The sequence below is a fragment of the Monopterus albus genome, unplaced genomic scaffold, assembly GCF_001952655.1.
Source record: "Monopterus albus unplaced genomic scaffold, M_albus_1.0 scaffold92.1, whole genome shotgun sequence".
In the NCBI taxonomy this organism is placed as follows: Eukaryota; Metazoa; Chordata; class Actinopteri; order Synbranchiformes; family Synbranchidae; genus Monopterus; species Monopterus albus.
Window position 1 is genome coordinate 2,390,925 of NW_018127972.1, and position 20,960 is coordinate 2,411,884.

Below are 20,960 nucleotides of genomic sequence, written 5' to 3' on the forward strand. Positions count from 1 at the left end.
GAGCTGGAGGAAAGTCTGGGCATCTTTGCTTAGACTGCTGCCCCCGTGACCCGGTCCCAGATAAGCGGAGGAAAATGGATGGATGGATAAAATCATTTAAAACGTCATGAATGTATTTACATTCATTAATTATCCTTTAATTAACACATTATTTGATATGGACCCCTGAATCTGCAAATGGGTTTTCACAAAAATAAGGTATTTTTCATTGTATAATTAAAGGTTGCACATTGTTCATTTCAGTAGGCACTATTTTAGCCTAGGCTATTGGCCTATTTTGGAACACTAAGTACGCCGAATCAGCTAGTAGCAGTTAATTTTTCTACCTAGCCTACTGTTTAATGTGCTGTCAGAATTACATAGATAACCTACTAAAGAAATCTTAAAACCCCAGTGTTTCTCCAGCAGGTTCGGAAGCTTGCCAACTCCTGCTCAGTACAGTTCATGTATATCGTGAGGGCTTTAGTGAGTTACACTGTTGGCAGCGACTTTGAGGCCGTCTATATTTGTTTACATTTTGGAACAATAAGTATGCTGAATTAGTTATTAACAATTCACTTTTGCTATGCACTATTTGATATAGTGACAACTACCACTGAATTACTCGGATACTGAGAAATTCGTTAAAACCTGATGATTTTCAGGCAGGTTCTGCAGCGTTCCAACCCCTGCATTATCTCATATTTTCGAGAAAACGATCTCGTAATATGATATTCTTATCTCATAACTACGAGATCCTGAGAAAAAGATCTCGTAATTATGAGATAGTAAGTCATAATTACGGGATACGAGCCTCCATTTTTGTGCTTCCTTGGAGTGGAAGTAGCACAAAGTCTTATGCTTAAGTAAAGTTCAGATATCTCAAAACAGTACTTAAGTACAGTATTTGAGTCAATGTAATCCGTTACTTTCCCACTGGATCGTGCATAAAGAGGGGGAGGGTTTGTCTTCACATTTGATTAGAGGGTGGGTGTTGTCTTTTGCCCTCGTTCAGTGCGACGTTTTATTAAAGTTGCAAGATGGCGACGGTGCATCTGAGGATTGGTGATTTAGTGTGGTGAGATAACCTTTAAACACTGTTACACATCTCAGTTTCTGCTATATAATGTTGTGTTGCATAAAGTTGTGCTGTATGCATTAGTTTAACGTTGATAATCATTATTGGATTTAACCAGACGTAATTCATGTTTGCGTACTATTGCTAACCAAGCTGACTCAGGCAACAGCCGTCGTTAGCTCTTAAGCTAGCGAGCAAGATGCAGAAAGGGGTTAAAACGAGATTTCTTGGGGACACAAACCTGTCTTTGTTATCGTGTTACAGTTATAATTCTTCCGCCGGCGTGATTAGCTTAGTTCCATCAAACACTTTCTTTGTAATGTTATAGAAAAATATGGTCTGTGGGGAGCTTTGCTAAATAGCTTTTTATCTTAGCGGATCTCAACTGTTAACTTTGCATCTGTGCCACTTCCGTGTATTGTAGCAGCCCCCAAAATTCGTTTATCTGTTTCCCCTTATGTCGAAGTTAAGTAATTTTCTTATATGCTTGCTACAAACACCATTCAGTATTACTCCCATACCATACACAGTTTTTGATATAATCAATGTATTTTTTAAAATGTTACATATTATGTTAAATATAATAAGCTAACGTTAATAATGCACAACATATGCTATAAATGTTTTGGTGAACTATAGCTTAGTCACTTAAAAACATATACAAATAAAAATAACAGTATCAGACAATAAACCATTCTATGTTGTGATAAAGGAAAAGCAATATAAGGCCTATGCCAATAGGAGGATTTAAAAGAATGCTTTTCTTCTACCCGATACCAGTCAATCAACATACAGCTTGCCTGACCTGTACTGGCCATATAGACACATGTACTGGATCGTTGAAAAAGTCAAAAGGTTTGATTCATGCTGTGTAGTAACCAGTACATACACATGTAATCATAAAAATTATGATTATGACTTATGGCACTGCTGTGACTGGTGTGTTTTTGTTACTCTGCAATTATACCACCAAAATGCTACCTGGTGGGAGGGTTTCTATCCCACTGTGTTGTGTTTCCTTGCCACTTAGTAACGGTGGTGACTGAAACCGTGTAGGTCATGTTGGAGTTAAAACTAATAGATGTTCAACAGCAGCTACTTTTACTGAAATTACTGCAAAACAGATAAGAAGAAGAGAAGGTCTGTATGACCAATGCACTAACTGAGGGTGTCTTTTTTTTTTTTTTTTTTTTTGTGCTTGTCCAGCCAGAGAGAGACATGAACAAGAAATGCAATGCAACTAATCACAGTTGTTGCGGTCTGCATCACCACAATGTGTAGCTACATTTCTGGAGAGGTGTACATCAGGCTACGGTGTAGGGTACAAGGCTGCACATTACCTATGACATAGATTCAATGCAGAACAATAAATCAAGCTTTAAAGCTGACACTTGCGTAATGCTAAACCGTATTCAATGTTGGGTAATGCTAAACAGTAGTCGGTGTTAATCAGCTACCCCAGAGCCATGTAATGTTGCAAGAGGAAATATTTGTACTGCTTAAGAGGATACAATGTAGGGTTTGTAGAACCATATTAATATTGAGTGCCATGGTATAATTTATGGATACCTAAACAAAACTACATCATGAGCTGCACCAGATATGCCAGTGTTGTACTTGCATTGTATTATGTTGTAAGATTTTTGCTATTTTCTGTATTCTCTGTATTGCAATAGCTTAAAGGATGAGGTTAGTCATCCTCTATAGTATTTTCAGCTCCTCTTTGGCACAGAACAATAAGCTGATCCCGGCATTTACCATGTGTAGAGGTAATTCATTGTCGGTTTTAGTCAATAGAGACAGAGCACATTTAGGCCACACCCACACTCGGGGGTGGGGAGGGCAATTCATCTTACTCTATTGACTTTGTATTGAGTGAAGGTGTCTTTTGACAATTCAATCTTTTTACAAAAAACTGCTCAATGATTAAACAGGGCTCCAGACTGCAAGTGATCTGTTGTATTTTGCAAACAAATTTAAGGTCGCACAGGGTGTGACTGCAAAACAGGTTATACACAAATGACTGTTCTCACTGTAGAAATAGTGGACAGACGTAACTGTCATCAAAACATATATCTGCAGGTTTGTTATTCACCTGTCTCATGAGGCAGAGACTGCAATTTTTTTCAAATGTGTCGATCCACACTGACGCTGAGATGCATCACCCCTGGACTCCTTTCTTTTACACTCAGCATCAGTTTTTCCTTTGGTACATTTGAAGTGTAATCGCCACAGACAGCAGCTTAAATCAGGTAGATCACTTGTTAGCCTATATAGTAAACTTCTTACTTAAATCTCTTCTGATGGATCAGGCTCCTGGTGTCACTGCTGTCACTGAAGAACCTGTCCTCCAGCTGACAGACAGCTGTTTGGATGAAAGACGCTGCACAGAAGTCGGAATCAGTATGGGCTGAACGGATTAAACACTTAAGGCGTGCATACGCGCTGCACATGTCTAGTAAAGTCCCAGTTAGTAGTGGTTGAAACTTATCAAGTCCTTTGTTAAGTAGTAGGCTACAAGTAACTTCAGCCAAAAGAGCTGGCACTAGCAGACATTCAGTATACGTTTCTGAACAACAAGCATTTTGTCACTGTTAAGTCAAATATCTAAATGTCAGTTTAGGTTACTATATTTCTGTAAGTTAAAGCATTTAGACAGTATGTCAGAGTTTGTGTTATAAAGCAGAAGGCTATGCAGTAACATGTTTGCGAGTGCCTTAGCTAACTACATACAGTAGCTTGCTAATACACAGCTAACACTATGACAGCTAGTTTGTCCCATCATCATATTGGTTATCAACTGCACCCCAACTTTTCTCCAGATCTGTTTCTGTTTTGGCAATAGTCTTGTCCTGCTGTGTTTTAGCAAGCTGCTGTAATTAGTTAAGGCACCTAAAAACATACCAAGGTGTTTGCTGCACACAGACATATAGTGAGTATCAGGGTCCCTGTTTCCTTATTGATCCTGCTAAAGCCACACGTTGTCTTCTTAAAGCTTCAGTGGTTTTTGCTTTAACTCTGGGTACCTTGCTTTCTTGGTAGTGCATCCTGTCACACATCAGCTTTTAGGCATTTTTCATTTTTTGTAAAAAGACATCTTCACTCAATACAAAGTCAATGGGTGATACGAAAAATATGTCAAGGTCCAGTACTCAGCCTTTAGTAGTATGTAGGCTATTGGTTAGATGAGACTGAGTGCTGCACAGTACAAAGAAGCGTCTTAGTAATTAAATCATCAAATTCATGGAGCATGTTGAAATGTTTGCTAGCCAGCAAGATATATTCCCGGACTAAACGTATCACTCTTATTTCAGGGGGAAGCTGGGTCGTTACCCACCATGGCCAGGAAAGGTAATAAGTGAAGACATCAATGGCTGGATGGGATTAATTCTAGCATTTGCATGAAAACTTTTATGCTTATGTTTTTACTAAAACATTTATTGATATTTCAGATAGTCAGTCCTCCAAAGGACCTGAAGAAGCCCAGAGGCAAGAAATGCCATTTTGTGAAATTTTTTGGAACTGAAGACCAGTAAGTATGGATTGGAAGGTACCTGTACTGACTTTATAATACCTTCCTCACTAAATGTGTAAGAGCTGTCTATCTTGTTCCTGTCCAGTGCCTGGATCAAAGTAGAACAGCTAAAGCCCTACCATGCCCACAAGGAGGAAATGATCAAGATAAATAAAGGAAAACGCTTCCAGCAGGCGGTCGATGCAGTGGAGGATTTCCTAAAGAAAGCAAAGGGGAAAGAACAGGTAAGGGGGTTGTACTCTTTCTGATGATTCATGCTGTTCTGAAGACTTTGTGTTTCTTTGTTGTCATTCAGAAAGTCATTTTCTTGCTTTGTTAGAGCTGGAGTTTTAGTCACAAATAAGTGGAAGACTCAGAACATCACAATTTGATGAGATGTGACTATGCCATAGAATTTGAGATTAGATTTGTTTCAATGAGAATTTGAAATCTACAGATTTCTCTTTCAAAATGTGCCCATACAGACATCATGAATATCTTACTGACTTAAATTAAAGCTTCAAAACCTACCTATTGCTATTGTGAGATTCCAGAATCAGTCACTTCCACTCTCCCCAGCCCTCCCTCTCCCTCCTTGCTCCACTCTGCTCCACACCCCACCCGACCCTTTGAGAACGCAAAATGTCACACAGTTTGGGGAAGTTATTGGACAGCATTCAGCTGGTGGGCATGAAAATAATGTATCTCACCGAGCAGACTGCCCTGCTTCATGTCTACTGTAAAACAGCACAACTGTGTCGCAACGTCCACTATATGACATGTGGACATGACACATTTACAGCCAGCACAGTTTGTGAACATTGGCAAAGACATAAGAGTGGGTCCTGCACGTCCACAGAAAAATTTTGTGAAGACATTTTACACGGTTGTATCACAAAAAACACTTAGCCACTCAAGTTTATTTTTATCATATATGGGACACATGCTGTTCAAAAACGCATCTGAAATTGAAAACACACTATCTATTATAGCTGTATCTGAAGAGAGAGATGCATGGCTAATAATGCATAACTTTTCACTGCAGCTGCAGCAGGTTTCAAACCAGGGTGACAAGAGGCCGATTCCCAGGGAGAAATCACCAAGTTAGTTAAGACTACAATACATTCAGCTGGTGGGCATCAAAATTATGTAATTTATGGTCAATTGATTTGACAGCCGTGGCAGACCAATTGGTAGCTTGTGTATGAACTTGCCTGGATGTAACTGGCTGATTATTATAACTGAAAGTAGCAACACACTAACATCCTTAACTAAACCAGCTGCTGTTACAGTCACACTGGGAGTGCAGATGACACATTCTGGTATGATTTAGCTACAAGCACAAATGGTAGTGGTTTGAATCCTTATCGAACTACTATAAATAATAATTTCACAACATACTAGTCAAGCAGTAATGATTGCCAAATCAGCATCTGTTTGTAAATCCCTCTTCTCTGTCAACTGTCTCCATCTGCTGAGAGATGCACTGTTATATAACTGCATGAGCTAAATCCAACTGTGTTGGTTTCTATTCTTCCTTCTCTTTTTTTCCATGTAGCTGCCTCAGCTAACACTGAAATCAGTAGTTTGCTAGCTCGTGACCATGTCAATAGAGCTGAAGCATGTTCACATATTGACTGACAGCCATGTGCTCCCACACATGTCTGTCGACTCAAATAACGCACACGTGTTTGTAATTAAGTTGCATCTTTTGGAAAAGAATATCACTGAACTAATTCCAAGCTGTTTGGTGGGTCTGGGGTCAGGAACCTTCGACAGCAAGTCTCACCATTAAGACAGGTTTTAGGGGTGTTTCTAACAAAAAGAATATTTGAATGAATGTCACTTCTGGCTGTTCACGTTAGGGGCCACCACAGCGGATCATCACACTAACGACTCGCATATTGAAGTTTGGCACATGTTTTACACCGGATGCCTTTCCTGACACAACCCTGAATTAAACCCGGGCTGCGGTGGCGAGAGCACTGAATCCTAGCCAGTAGTCCATCAGGGACCCCAAAAAGAATTTTTGAATAATGTTACTTAATGGAGCTTTACATAATGTACTGTATGTGTATGGTAAAGAGCTGCCCTCTAGATGTTGCTGATTTGAAATTGGCAGTCCAGGAACAAACATTTTGCGCTGTTGTCAGTCAAAGCATCAGATGTTTTTTCTGTATCATTTTTTTTGCATCACACAGAGCAGCATGGGGTAATAACATGACAGTATTGCAAACAGTCTTGGTTCAAATTGAACAAATTGCACGTGTGAGTGGAAGCGGAGAACTTTGGTGGAAAAGGACAGCAGAGCTGTGTAGTACATGCACTGCTTGTTCAGTTGATTTTGCACACACTACAATCAGCTGCGGTGCTGAATGCTAGAGAAGTCAGTCTGACCCACACGAGACTATGGCACCAATTACTCTACCATTGTCTAGTGTAACTGCCACTTTGTGAAAGCTCTGTTAGGAGCCCTGCAGGAGTGGCGCTTCTTTGTGGTAGTAAAAGCACTAAAACATGAGGCTTGACCAATAAGCTGTTGCAGGAGTTTAACAGGGGCGGGCAGCTGCTTTGCAGGTGTGCTGGGCTGTAAGTGTAACTGGGCAGTAGGGCCGGACCGATACATCAGCATTGCTGATATCATCGGCCGGTATGAGTTATTTGCAGATAAATCGATATCAGCGTTTTATAACAGCTGATTAATAACAATTTATAAAAGGAACAGAGACATGAACGACTGCTCCTTCTACCATGTTATGTGTTGTTGTTGTGTAGGCTGAACACCAGAGGGTGCTCTACAATTCCCCTTTTGGAAACGCGCTATTAGATCAAATCACAACAATCAGCTCATCCAAGCAGAGTGGAGTGGGCATAAACATAGGAGCACACCACAACAGAGAGCCTTTGTGTGCATGGTACATTGGTAGTTGTCATGTGAAGTAGCTACACTACTTAAATAAGAAAGAAAGAAAGCTACACTACTTAAATGTTAATTTAAAAAATATGCCCACGGGCATATGTGAAAACGGTTAGGGTGTCCAATGTTTAAATAAAATCTTAAATATAAAATAAGATGCTGATGTTTATATTGTTCTCTCCTGTGCCTGCGTGGTTTCTCTCTGGGTACTCCGGCTTACTCCCACAGTCCAAAGACATGCAGCTTAGGTAGGTAGGTAGGTACTTTATTGATCCCTCAATGGGGAAATTTCAGTGTTTCAGCAACAATGGAGAAGAAACAACATAACACCATGAGAAACAAACACCACACACATATCTTGATAAACAAATTTCAGTACCTCAAGCAGCAATAGAGAACAGACAGCATAACGCCATGAGAACAAGCACGGCACACACATCCTGATAAATAAATTCCAAGTACTCAAAAATAGACGGAATCAAGTATTTGAATAATCAAGAACAGAATTTACATATGTGCATAGTAACCATGCATTTTACCCCAGGATTTGAGTATTGCACCTCAGTTGACTATTACATAGTCCCTCATACTTTCACCTAGCTTATCCCTGTAGTGATGTATTGTACATTCTGATTGCTGTGGGGAGGAACAACCTACGGTAACGCTCCTTCTTATGCTGGGGATGTAACAGTCTTGTGCTGAAAGAACTGTTCAGAGCCTCTACTGTGTGGTACAGGGGATGGGAGGGGTCATGCATGATGGATGTTAGTTTTACCAGCATCCTTCTGTCCGCCACCTCCTCGATGAAATCCAGGGGGCAGCCCAGGACAGACCCAGCTCTCTTGACCAGCTTGTTGAGTCTCTTTCTGGCCCTTCTTGTACAGGGCATCAGTGTTTTCAGTCCAATCCATTTTATTGTTGAGGTGGACCCCCAGGTATTTAAAGGTGTCCACAATCTCAGTGACTGAGTTCTGAAAGCTCACCGGAGTGAGTGCTGGTGATTTCTGCCGGGGATCAATCACCATCTCTTTAGTCTGGTGTTCAGGCAGGACCAGGTGATTTTCCTCACACCACTTCACAAAGTCAGTAACAACCCCCCTGTATTCCCACTCACGCCCCCCCAATACACCTCCAACAACTTTTGTAGGTCATAGTGGTGGGAGTTGTACTTGAAGTCCGACGTGTAGAGGGTGAACAGAAAGGGGGAAAGCACCGTCCCCTGGGGCGCCCCCATGCTGCAGGCCACCACGTCCAACACACAGTCATGCAGCCTTATGAACTGAGGTCTGTCTGTGAGATCATTAATGATCCATGCAGAGAGGTGTTGGTCCACACCTGCCCCCTCCAACTTCCCTCTCAGCAGTGATGGCTGGATTGTGTTGAAAGCACTGGAAAACTCAAAAGAACATGACCCTCCCCATGCTTCCGGGGGACTCCAAATGAGATAGGGCTCGATGCAGCATGTAGATAATGGCGTCATCAACCCCAATGCCAGGACGGTATGCAAACTGCAGCGGATTTCACCTGGGCACAGAGGTGGCCCGAGAACAATGCTCTCCATGGTCTTCATCAGGTAGGAGGTCAGGGCAAAGAGTCTGTAATGGTTCGGCTTCTTAGGATGAGGTATTTTGGGAACCAGGACAACACAGGATGTCTTCCATAGGGCATAGGTTGATTGGCGACTCTAAATTGCCTGTAGGAGTGAGTGTGTGTAGTTGTTTGCCTACTGTACATGTCAGCCCTGTGATAGGCTGGTGACCTGTATCCCGTCTCTTGCCCAATGGCAGCTGGGATTGGCTCCAGCCCCCTGTAACCATATTTAGTAATAAGCGGTATAGGTAATGGATGGATGTTTACCTTTTCTAGTGAGTGGGTAGACCTCTTTCCGGTCAGGGAATTCACTCATGCATTTTAGAAGTAAAATGGGGACTTTATTGAGTTCACCGAGTATGAAGCGGCAAAGATATCGCATTTCTGCGAGTTTGTGTTCTGCTTGTTCTACGGCTGTTTGCTCAACTGCTCATACAGTCTCCATTAATGGTTAATTATGTTGCATGTTTCCTCATAGGTAGGCTACTCTTGAGAAGCTAAGTGTGACAGTATTGCTTTGAACAAACCACTAGGATATAATGTGATAACTAAAATGTAAAATGCAGGGCTTTAACAGTATTTTTGTAGAGATGCCCTGATTGCAATTATCTTGGCCAGTTCCTTTTTCCTTTTATTTTTTTAAGTGTGACCTGCTGATTCCAATTTTGGTAGATTCCAATTTTCTTTCTTTCTAAGAACTGTGATTGATAGCATACACAGACATTTTTGTAACCTTTAATTAATAAAAAAAAGTAATACAAATAAAACATTGTATTATTCTTTCATGTTTTTATGAATTTCCCAACTAAAAATGATGTGCAGTATTTGTACTTCTAATATAAACAGGTGCAACAGGTTTTTGTAGGCTCCTCTGTAAGGTTTTTGTATACCAAGTGCTTCCGGTGGCCAAGTGAACACACACCCGGTATAGACAGGAGTGCAAGTCTCACTTGATGTGCATGTGAGATGCTACGCGCTGCACATGCTGTGCCTTTATGGCAAGCCATTGAGCTCAGTGGTTGCGAGTGCATTAACACACAAATATACTATTAGCATTGGAAGAGGCTGGCCACATTTGTTTTCCCCATGAGGCAGTGAATTACGTTACTACATGAGATATGGAACTAGGAGTAAGGGGTGTGAATTTGGACAAATTGCATCCAACGTGGTGTTAAGGTTGAACTGTAAAATCTGTCTGAATTAACGATAGTTACTTCAGTCCACCATCCTCTCTTCTTTCTATAAACTCCTGAATGAAGGGCCCAAATACTTTTTGAAAGTAAGACATTTTAATTTGGTTCTTAATTAATTTTCATTTGGCATCATAGGGTATAGTTGGTAATGGGTAGAAATTAGGGGTGGGATCATGTACACAGTCTATAGCATAATCGCTTAGGCAATGACCCGACTCAGAAAAAAAAAAAAAAAAAAGTGAATAAACAAGCAAAGTGGGTGCATGCGTGCAACAAAATGTGCCTGTAGCATTACAACTGACTGTAACCGTAGGGACACTTTCAGATGCAAACCAGGCATGATGTAAATAAAGAGTTAAAACTTAGTAGGCAAAATGGGCAGAGAGGTAAAATGGTGACATTGGTGATCAGCTGTAAACAAAAAAGTTGTGTGGTGATATTTTGACTTGGAGGGAGGCAAGAAGACAGTAAAATGTCGATTGTACCAGGTCATGCTAAAATACTTCAAGAGCACTGGTTCAATGTTTTATTATTATTATTATTATTTTTTATCGCCAGTATACACTCACCACATCCAACTGTTTTTATTTATTTATTTTTTTTTAAATATTCCATATAGTAACGCTAAAGTGCTGGTGTGTTCATTTGACCTGTTCCTGCTACATTTGCTCTCCCACAGCAGCAGTACGTTGGCTTTTGTCCTCTATTGCTCTTCAGTTGTCTCTTCCTGACTCTCTCTTTCTGCTTCAGCAGCACTGGGTGAAACCAATAAATATTCAAAACAAATCAAGTAGATTTCTAATTACACTGATTGGACTGATCAGCTTTCCCATGTGTTTTTTGATATTCCCCTGGACTAAGGGGGCAAACATTCAGCATCAGAGTTTATGAACTAGTATTAACTTTTGTTCATTTGAATACCAGTCCATATATGTCCATGCTATTTACAGTGTGCTAACCTAGACAACAGCACTGTTCTAATGTTAGATTAGCTAGCCTTACTAGCTTGCTAATACGGAAAGGAGGAGCTGTTCACAGCCGGTCCATCATCATGGTTGTCATGTTTTTGTGTGCGTGTGAAAGGGAAATAGAGTGGGGCACTGACGGACTCAGTGAATACATGCTCTATGCGTGGCACTACACTGAAATAAGAATTCACCTATTTTAAATCAATATGTGGAGGTCAGCATTGATATTGTGGTGCCCCGCAACAAATAAATCAATGTATGTAAAACACTGCATGCTGGTGTTCTTGAAGTGGAAAAAAAAAAACTGATTTACACCGAGTGGCCACTTTATTAGGTATATCTTAACATCTGTTTATGACGTCCAAAATGTTTGTTTTTGGTGAAATTCTCATAAAGGGTAATATTGAAAAAACATGCGGGAAAGCTGATCATTCCAGTCAGTGTGATTAGCGATCTAATTGATTGATTTCAAATATTTACTGCCATTGTTGAAACGGCAAGAGAGGTTCAGGAAGAGAGGTACGTTAGTAGAGGAGGGAGGCAAAAGCCATAATGCTGCTGCTGTGGGAGAGCCAACTAGTGCAAGCGGGACAGGTCATATGAACAGCATGGTTACAGGCTACTACAGTGTTTCTATATTGAATACAAAATAGGAAAGCATGATCCCCCACCCCTGTGAGCTGCCGCCACAAGTAGAATCTACTTCTTTTGGAAGCACTGCTACATAATATTTAGAGGTATTTCCATATGTCCGTCCTCCCCAGCTACAGCTGCATACATGGGTGTCAGAATATTACATCTCAGAATGTAGTCCAGTACAACACTACCTTTAACTGTGACCTCAATAATGAACATTTAATTGAATTTATACATTTATGGTGTTTGATTTATAATGTCGACTCAAATAACGCACACGTGTTTGTATATTCTGTCCAATCACATAAAGTGGACGGCTGACATCGACACAGTTTAGTGTTGAATACAAACCCTGTTTCCAAAAGAAAAGTGACGGAACGAAACTGAGATCATCCAGACGGACAAACTGGAGCGTAATCTTTATGAGGGGCTGTGGAGATGAACGCGAGATGTAACGATCAGCAGCAGAAATGAATGTTACATTTAACTTTAGTGATGCTGAGATTTAAACGGACTGTTTTACCTGTGAGTTATCAGCAGTGCACAGGATGGCCAAACCTTGGCACACACTAACCAGTCCCAGCCCCATGCACAGCTCATGTGGAGCTTAGTGAACAACCAATAGATTTTGGATTCTGTTTAACAATGGAGCAGAGAGCATCTGTTTTCTATAGATTTAGGAGGCATTTGATGACTGGTCATGACAAACATGGGGGGCAATTTCTGTCTTTCATATTTTGGGTGAGACCAGACCCCTGTGGAGATGACGCCAAAGTAATAAGATTATCTAAGGCTATAACATTCACTTTGTGACAAATAGCTACTAATTCACACTGTTATTCTGCCACAGCAGAGAATAAAGTCAGTCTAACATTTGATTGTGTGGACAGTTATAGTTGCTACCATAAGAAAAGTGTTTACATGGCCCTCAAAACAAGTCATAACTTTACCTTGCACATGCAGATGTGTGTGTGTGTGTGCGCTCTGGTTTTTCATCAAATAGCAGTACACCTCTGGCTGTATTGTTGCTAAAAGTAGTTGCAAAATGTGACTAAATGGTCAGTCTGGAGCCCTGGAGAACTAGTAGAAATAATGTTGGGTTATTTCTCCTGTAACTTTCTAAGGAAGGAGGAAAACATATCTTTTTGTTCAGATTACATGTAACTTGCTCAGACAAGCCTTTCTTTTTTCTTTTTCTTTTTTTTTTTTAAGCCAAGCTCAATTCAGAAAGGTTAGCAGACTTCTAGACTCTTTTGACATGCTGGAATGGCAGCACAAAATGATCATCTGTGTTTTGTTTTTTTTTTCTTTTTGATAGAACTCAGACTACAAAGCAGATTCAAAAGGAAAGAAGGCAGCCAGCAAGCCACTGAAGATACTGGAGGAAGATGACGAGGATCTCAGTGCTCTGAAAGACCCCTCTGAGAAGGTCAGTAGGTCACTGACATATTAAAAACTTTACCCTGTCGAGCATTATTTAAGTACTCAATGTACAGTATTTTAGAAAAAGTAATTAGGTAAAGGAGAAGCGGTGATGTGGAGATAGAATAATTATAGATTTTCTGAACCAAGTCCTCCTCTCCTCAGTGCATCAAGTTACTTACAGGTCCTTTCACTTGTTTATTGGAATTAATTAGAATGCATAAACGAACCATAGAGGTAACATATCCACATCCCTTCCTAATTTACTTTGAGGAACATTGTTTTTAATCATTTCAATTATTTTCGCATGCATATATAGGCAAACTGGTGATCTTCAGCCCGTCTTTGCTCCTAAAGGGCTAGGCCTTTTCTGTGTGCCACTTTTGTATCAAATCATGATTGTAATCACCTGCTTCAAATGGAGCCATCATTTCATTGTTTTACCTCATTACTAGTCCTGAAATGCAACTCTCCCAACTTTTTTTTGGAATGTGTTGCAGGCATCAGAATTGACGTGAATGTTCATTTTGAACAAAGAATAAAATTGATGAGGTATCACATCAAGTAATGTGCTGCTGTATTGTACAGATGATTTACACATCACTATTTAATTTTGATTTAACATACCGTCCCAACTTTTTCTGATTTGGGTTTGTACAATCCAGAGAATTATCCACAAAATCACTGGGACACACTAGGAAAATGCAGCAGCATGCCATATGAAACAGTAGGATAGTTTAACATGAAACGCTGTGGATGTAGACGTAACATTAATGTCCCTTTTGGTCAGATATCTTTTGTATTTCTATCAATCAGTTCCAGGATTAAAATGGTGGATGTAGATGTAACATTAATGTCCCTTTCGGTCAGATATCTTTTGTACTTCTATCAATCAGTTCCAGGATTAAAATGGGGCAGTCAACCATAAATCATCCTTAACTGTTTGCTACAAAGATCTCAGTGTTTTAATGGTATCTGACAATTTAGTGTCACCTCTCAAGCTGAACCCGGTCAAGAGCATTTTACTACAAGGTGAGTCCAACTTCTGCAGAGCAGAGGGACACTGTGCAAACAAAACACAGTTTTCCACAAACCTCAGGATAGATGGGAACAACACATGTAACCATGGTAATTGTGCTACAAACCAGGGTGAAGAACATGAAGCGTACAGTAAATATTAAAACTGCAGCCAAAAAAAAAGACTAACAAAAATTAAAAGACTAAAAGTTGACAAACTAATATACATTTTGTCAAAAGACTAAAACAAAATCTAATTCAGGTGTCACAATTAACAATGCACTGGGGTTGGCTCACCCAAAAAAAAAGTTTTCTCTTATTTTTAGTGGTATCTGTCCATGCAACTCAATTTGGTATTTGTTCAGGATTTGAGATTCCTGTCTGCCTTAGATTTCTGCCAAGGTTGAGGCAAATTAAATTTTGTATTTTGGCCCTTAACATTGTCTCCTCCATACATGAGAGCATTAACCCCACTATAGCAGACTTGGACCTCTACAAATTCACCCTTTAGAAAATAATTAGAAGGTGAATATCTGTTTCTCTCCTCCTTAAGGACTTAACTGACTCTGACCCCGAGCCATCCACTATTGAGAGGCTGGGGACTGGACCTGGCTCAGGATTCAAATGGGAAAGCAGTGTAGGTGAACCCCCCCTTCCCACCAAGCCTGCCTTGCCTTGCTGTTCTTCTACCTGATCTTAACCTTTGGCTTTAATCACCAACAGCTGCAGACCTTTCCCTTCTGACTTGTTTGGTGCTCACTCTTGACTGCTGAAACTGTTTGGCATGTACTATAGAGATGGTCATCAGTTCTGTATGTGGAGGTTCAAAAGGAAACTGAAGTATGCTTCAGCTGACCCCGATATGTGGTCCTGGTTAACTTTACATGACCATATGATAGCCAACCTGCTCCTCGGGACCAGAGTTGATGACCACTCTGATTAAAATGCTCTTAATCTGGTGTGATCACCAGGCATGTGTATGTTTGTGTAAAGAAACATTTTGCCACCAGATGAAAGATGAGTCAATTGGTCATATTTATGTCAATGGAAACACTTTCACAATCATCAAAATAGTGAGTTTGCTGGTAAAATTCTTCAACAATTTTGGTATTCCAGAAACTTCATGAAATGTGATATGAGAATGATGTACTGTATCCCCAAAAGGCCTCAATTGACATCATTATTAGTAGTTATTCTTCACAGAGGAGGTGTGTCCCTGCTTTGTAACTTTTTTGTCAGTTAATGCAAAGTCAAGCGCTCCAACTCTCAGCCTTCCTTATGGCCTGCTCTAAGCAGAATCAGTCCAGCTCCTTGTTTCATTTGTCATTTTATCTAAAACACAGCTGCTGTTGTCACAAATGTTTCATACAATTCCCCAAAGCTTTAAACAATGTTTACTTGATGTGCAGGCTTTGGCTGAAAGAGTTTGCATGGTGATTCAGTTCAGTTCAACTCAGTTTATTTGTATAACTCCAAATCACAACAAAAAAATCATCTCAAGGCACTAGAGATGTTATAGACCTTACAGAATTCTAGAGAAAAACCCAACAAATCCCCCTTGAGAAAGCACTTGTGAAATGGGGAGGAAAAACTTCCCTTTAACAGAAGAAACCTCTGACAGAACCAGGCTCTTCGTGGGTGGCGATCTGCTCAGTTGGATGTGGTGAGTGTATACTGGCGATAGAAAAGAGCATCAGTAGACCTTATATAAGCTAATGTGGAGAATTGTGGACCAGTGTTTCCCACACATAGACTTTATTTTGGCAGGCCGCCCAGTACGGATGTCCCACTCTACTGTTTTTGGCCCCGATGCCGATCTGATTCCTTCCATATTAAGTATCTGCTGATACCGTTTCAGATCCGATACTTATTTACTTACAGTAAATATTCATTAAATATCCTACATATTGAAGTTATTCTGGCACACTGTAGTTTTCATTAACTGGGAGCTGAACAACACACACTCAACTACAGATCCATTACAGGGCAGATATTAACTACTACATATCGGTATGTGAACACACTTTGTGTAACCAGTCCTGTTTAGATATCCGTGTCTGCATTAACAAAAGGTGGTGGTTGTTGTAGCACCATTGGAAAAATGCATACGACTTATTGTGTCGACAGCGAAAGCGAAGCATCTGCAGTGCGTGACATCTCGTGTGCACATAGTTGGAGGCGCATGCTCATGTATGTACCGGGCACGTGTTCACTTGTGCATAGGAAACGCCTGGTGAACAAACACACAGAGGAGTCATCGGAAACATTTAGGAGAAGGAAAAACTACTGTCCACAGCTCAGACAAATAATAGGGAGGGAATTACTCGCTACACCTGCATGTATATGTACAATTTATCTAACCCATGGTAAAGCACAGCAAATAAAAACTCCACACACTTTACAAAGAGCTCCGTGTTCAGTAGGTTTGATGTAGCAGATGATAGATCATGTGCTTTATTTCTTTATTTATTTTGGTGGAGTTCTTGCCAGAACAGGTGAGCTTTTATTCTTTTGGTGCATTCTGAGGAGCGTTTTACTTGTGTAGCTCTGAAAAAAATAGACTTGAAGCTAAACGTAAGCTTCAGGTCACAGCTATGTGCGAGTGACATGCCAGCAGACACAGAAGCAGTGTAGACAGCTGGATTAATTAGTATTGCAATTTATTCTTTTACCTGATGCGTGGCTCGATAACATTACTGAGTTCAGCAAATACAGAACTGTAGTTCTAATTAACGATCGATCAGCTTTATTCTGGCTGATACCAATCCTGTGAAAAATGCCCGGATGTGCATCGATACCTAGTATGGCATTGGGACATCTCTACTGCCCAGACGTATGTGGCCACCCATTTTAATTATTATAACATTTAAAAATATCTGCTCAAGAGGGCTGTGCAATCTGCAGTCGATTAACTAGAGAGTCATTTCCCCTTGCTTTTGATTCTTTTTTTTTTTATTGTTTTAACTATTTAAAATAGATAAGCTCTTATTTCATTGTAAATCTGCATGAGGTGTGGTCATTCACTCACCTGCTCCTTGCCTCACTCGCACTGTCTCTCTTGATCTCTCTCTCTCTCACACTGACAATGGACTGTCTGTGAACAGCTCCTTTGTGTTTTTGTTTATAACAAAACACGGTCAACCGAGATCCAGCTCATTATCTGATGTTATTAGTAAGCTTGGAAGACTAGCTAAGCTAACCTTAGAAAACAGAATACAAGAGAGAGCTGAGGAGAGAGGGGTGTAGTAGAGGAGGAGGACAGCAGCCAACATGCTGCAATGGGAGACATCTAGTACAGCAGCAGCAGGACAGATGAATGGCACAACAACAGCAAGCAAGTGGGCACTATAATACTACTGTATTTAATAACTTCAAAAAGACTTTATTGGTGCACAGATGGTTATTTTGACTAGCAAACTGTTTTTTTTGCTCTGTATTCTAAGAGCCAGCTCATTTCTAATAGGCTGTTGCTTTTTCTGGCCTGAATGTGTGCAGCAGTTGAACACATACTTATTGTGGAGTACAAATGAAAATTGTATTTATCTAAGAAATGAGAGACATTGGGGAAATCTGAGGAATTTTAGTTAGCTGTTAGTCATCAGGGCAGATTCAGATTTTTAGGCCATGGATGGAACCACTCCCAGATTTGTTGCCAGAAACTATAGAAAATCAGAGTGACATGATGGGAACAATGTTGTGTCAGCAATGTGCAGTGTAGACTCAAGGGTTTCTGCTTACTATATTATATGTCAGGTCAGTGCATATTCATAAGCAAAAAAAAAAAAAAAAACCATTGTCCCCCTGAACTCTTCTTCTGTTGCAGTCTATGAAGGATGACCCACATTTCCACCACTTCCTACTCAGCCAGTCTGAGAAGGTAGGACGAAGCATGCTTCTCAACTTTTTGACATCTGCACCTGTTTGTTTTTTGTTTTTGCTTTTTTTGTTTGTTTGTTTTTTGGGCTCTCTTGGAGGATTGGACTTTTAAGTTGTCTGTTAGTTCTTCAAATGTGATCTCATTTGATAGCCAACTCATGTAGCCTTGTTTTTCTCTGAATGTGTTAGCTTGACTCTGATTTGATCAGTAGAGATAGGATGTTAATGTAGCCCCTTGTGTTACCTTTATGTTTTTTTATTCCCCATTATAGAAACATACCGAAATGTGGCGAGCCATGTAATGCTCATTCCAGGTTTCATGTTTATTTCCACTGCTCTCCACCTGCTTTGGAAGTGCATTCAGGGATGTACATTTTGGCTCCCCTCAGGATGTGGCACTAAAATCAGGTTCCAGGTTCTTGCAGGGGGAAGTGGTTAGTGCTGACAAAGGTGCAGTGTTTCCCATGCATTGATTTATTTGGCACTAGCCACCATAATAGCAACATTGACCGCCACATATTGATTTGAAATAGGTTGACTCTTACTTCAGTGTACTGCTGTGCGTAGCGCATTTTATTTGCTTAGTTCCTCCGTACCCCACTCTATTTCTCTCACACACAAACACATAACAACCATGCTGGATCGTCTGTGAACACCTCCTCCTCTCCGTGCTTGTTTGTTTTGTTTTTTTTTTACACAACGCCATCAATTGCAGAGATCCAACTCTTCTGTGTTATTAGCAAGCTAGTAAGGCTAGCTAAGCCAATGTTAAAATACAGCTCCATATGCTGTATGGGTATACACTGTGTGCACAATTATTAGGCAAGTGAGTATTTTGACCATATCATTTTTATTCATTTTTCCAACACCAAGCTGTATAAAGTTGAATACTTATTGGATGTAAACATATCAGGTGATGTGTATTTGTGTAATGAGGGAGGGTGTGGTCTAAGGAGATCAACACCTACTGTATATCAAGGTGTGCATAATTATTAGGCAGCTTCTTTTCCTCAAGCAAAATGGGCCAAAAAAAGAGACTTAACTGACTGAAAAGTCAAAAATTGTAAGAAGTCTTTAAGAAGGGTGCAGCACTCTTGAAATTGCTAAGATACTGGGGCGTGATCACGGAACCATCAAACGTTTTGTTGCAAATAGTCAACAGGGTCGCAAGAAACAAGAAACATGTTGAGAAAAAAAAGACACAAATGAACTGATCAAGATTTGAAAAGAATCAAACATGAAGCTACCAGGAACCCATTATCCTCCAGTGCTGTCGTATTCCAGAACTGTAACCTACCCGGAGTGCCCAGAAGTACAAGGTGTTCCATGCTCAGAGACATGGCCAAGGTAAGGAAGGCTGAAACCTGACCACCACTGAACAAAACATATAAGTTGAAACATCAAGACTGGGCCAAGAAATATCTGAAGACAGATTTTCAAAGGTTTTATGGACTGATGAGATGAGAGTGACTCTTGGTGGACCAGATGGATGGGCCTGTGGCTGGATCAGTAACAAGCACAGAGCTCCACTTTGAATCAGACGACAGCAAGGTCGAGGCAGGGTACTGGTATGGCTGGTATTAAAGATGAGCTAGTTGGACCTTTTCGGGTTGAAGATGGACTCAAAATCAACTCTCAAACCTACTGCCAGTTTTTAGAAGACACTTTCTTCAAGCAGTGGTACAGGGAAAAAGTGCATCTTTCAAGAAGACCATGATAGTTTTGCAAGAAATCAAGAAACTGACATGAATGGAAGGCTTATGACTATTATTGAAAGCAATGGTGGCTATATTGGTCACTGAATTTTATTTTTTTTTTATGTCAAATGTTAATTTGTAAATTTTGAGTTTATTATTCTCACTTTAACAGATGAAAAACAAGTGAGATGGGAAAATTTTTGTTTTTCATTTAGTTGTATAATAATTCTGCACACCAACGGTTGCCCAATAATTGTGCGCACAGACATTCTCCTTAGAAAGCCAAAACCTCACTTTTACTTTTAATAAATATTGAGGTTTGAGGTTTATTTACATTTTGGATTGACTGAGAGCACTGTAGTTTTTGAATAATAAAATTAATCCTCAAAAATGCCATAATTGCCTAATAATTGTGCACACAGTGTATATGGGCTGCTCTTCAAAAGTTAAACTCTCATGCTGAATGTTTGCCCCCTTGGTCCAGGGGAATATCAGAAAACACACATGGGAAAACTGATTAGTCCGACCAGTGTCTTTAACAGTCCATTTGATTCCTTTCTATTATTTACTAGCTTCAACCAGTGCTGCTGAAGCCGCAAGCAGGGACGGTCAGGAAGAGAGAAATGTCAGAGAGGAGATAGGTCAGATGAACAGGACAACAGCACTTCATGGAAAACTTTTTGGGCACCTAGCAACTGGTGCCTAACATTACTGATTTGTGTGTGTGCGCCCCCAACCCCTGTGGCAAGCGTGGCGCATACCACATCCTATCTGAAAGCCATTTTTGTCTGTGTGAGATGGGGAGGGACGGATGCTCACAGAGACACATGGCAGAGCAGAGAATGAGACCCAATGACCAGCTCAGCCAGAATGAGGATAATGTAATTCTGCCATTAAGTGGTATCAGTGCATAGTATCGGACAACCTTTGTGAGTAGGAGTACAAGTACTAGAGGGTGGTATTGGACCTGATACGTGATACTGGTGTCAATATCGATGCATCCCTAATGGACACATCAGCTTTTGTGGTTATGTTGGGTAATGGTTACAGGAAGCACAGGGTATACCTTTGTT

General features: G+C 40.4%; 1 protein-coding gene across 2 annotated transcripts in view; it reads left to right on the top strand.

The window, feature by feature from the left end:
* Positions 1-947: 947 nt before the first annotated feature.
* Positions 948-20,960, top strand: part of glyr1 (glyoxylate reductase 1 homolog (Arabidopsis)) — a 28,779-nt gene continuing 8,766 nt past the window's right edge. The window contains exons 1-7 of one of the 2 annotated variants that reach the window (XM_020608240.1): positions 948-1,057; positions 4,372-4,408; positions 4,510-4,589; positions 4,678-4,816; positions 13,194-13,304; positions 14,868-14,951; positions 18,138-18,191. In XM_020608240.1, the coding sequence (XP_020463896.1) occupies positions 1,020-1,057; positions 4,372-4,408; positions 4,510-4,589; positions 4,678-4,816; positions 13,194-13,304; positions 14,868-14,951; positions 18,138-18,191 (543 nt within the window). In that variant the 5' untranslated portion in view covers positions 948-1,019. The remainder of the gene's footprint in view (positions 1,058-4,371; positions 4,409-4,509; positions 4,590-4,677; positions 4,817-13,193; positions 13,305-14,867; positions 14,952-18,137; positions 18,192-20,960) is intronic. The other variant, XM_020608241.1, reaches the window with a different exon arrangement.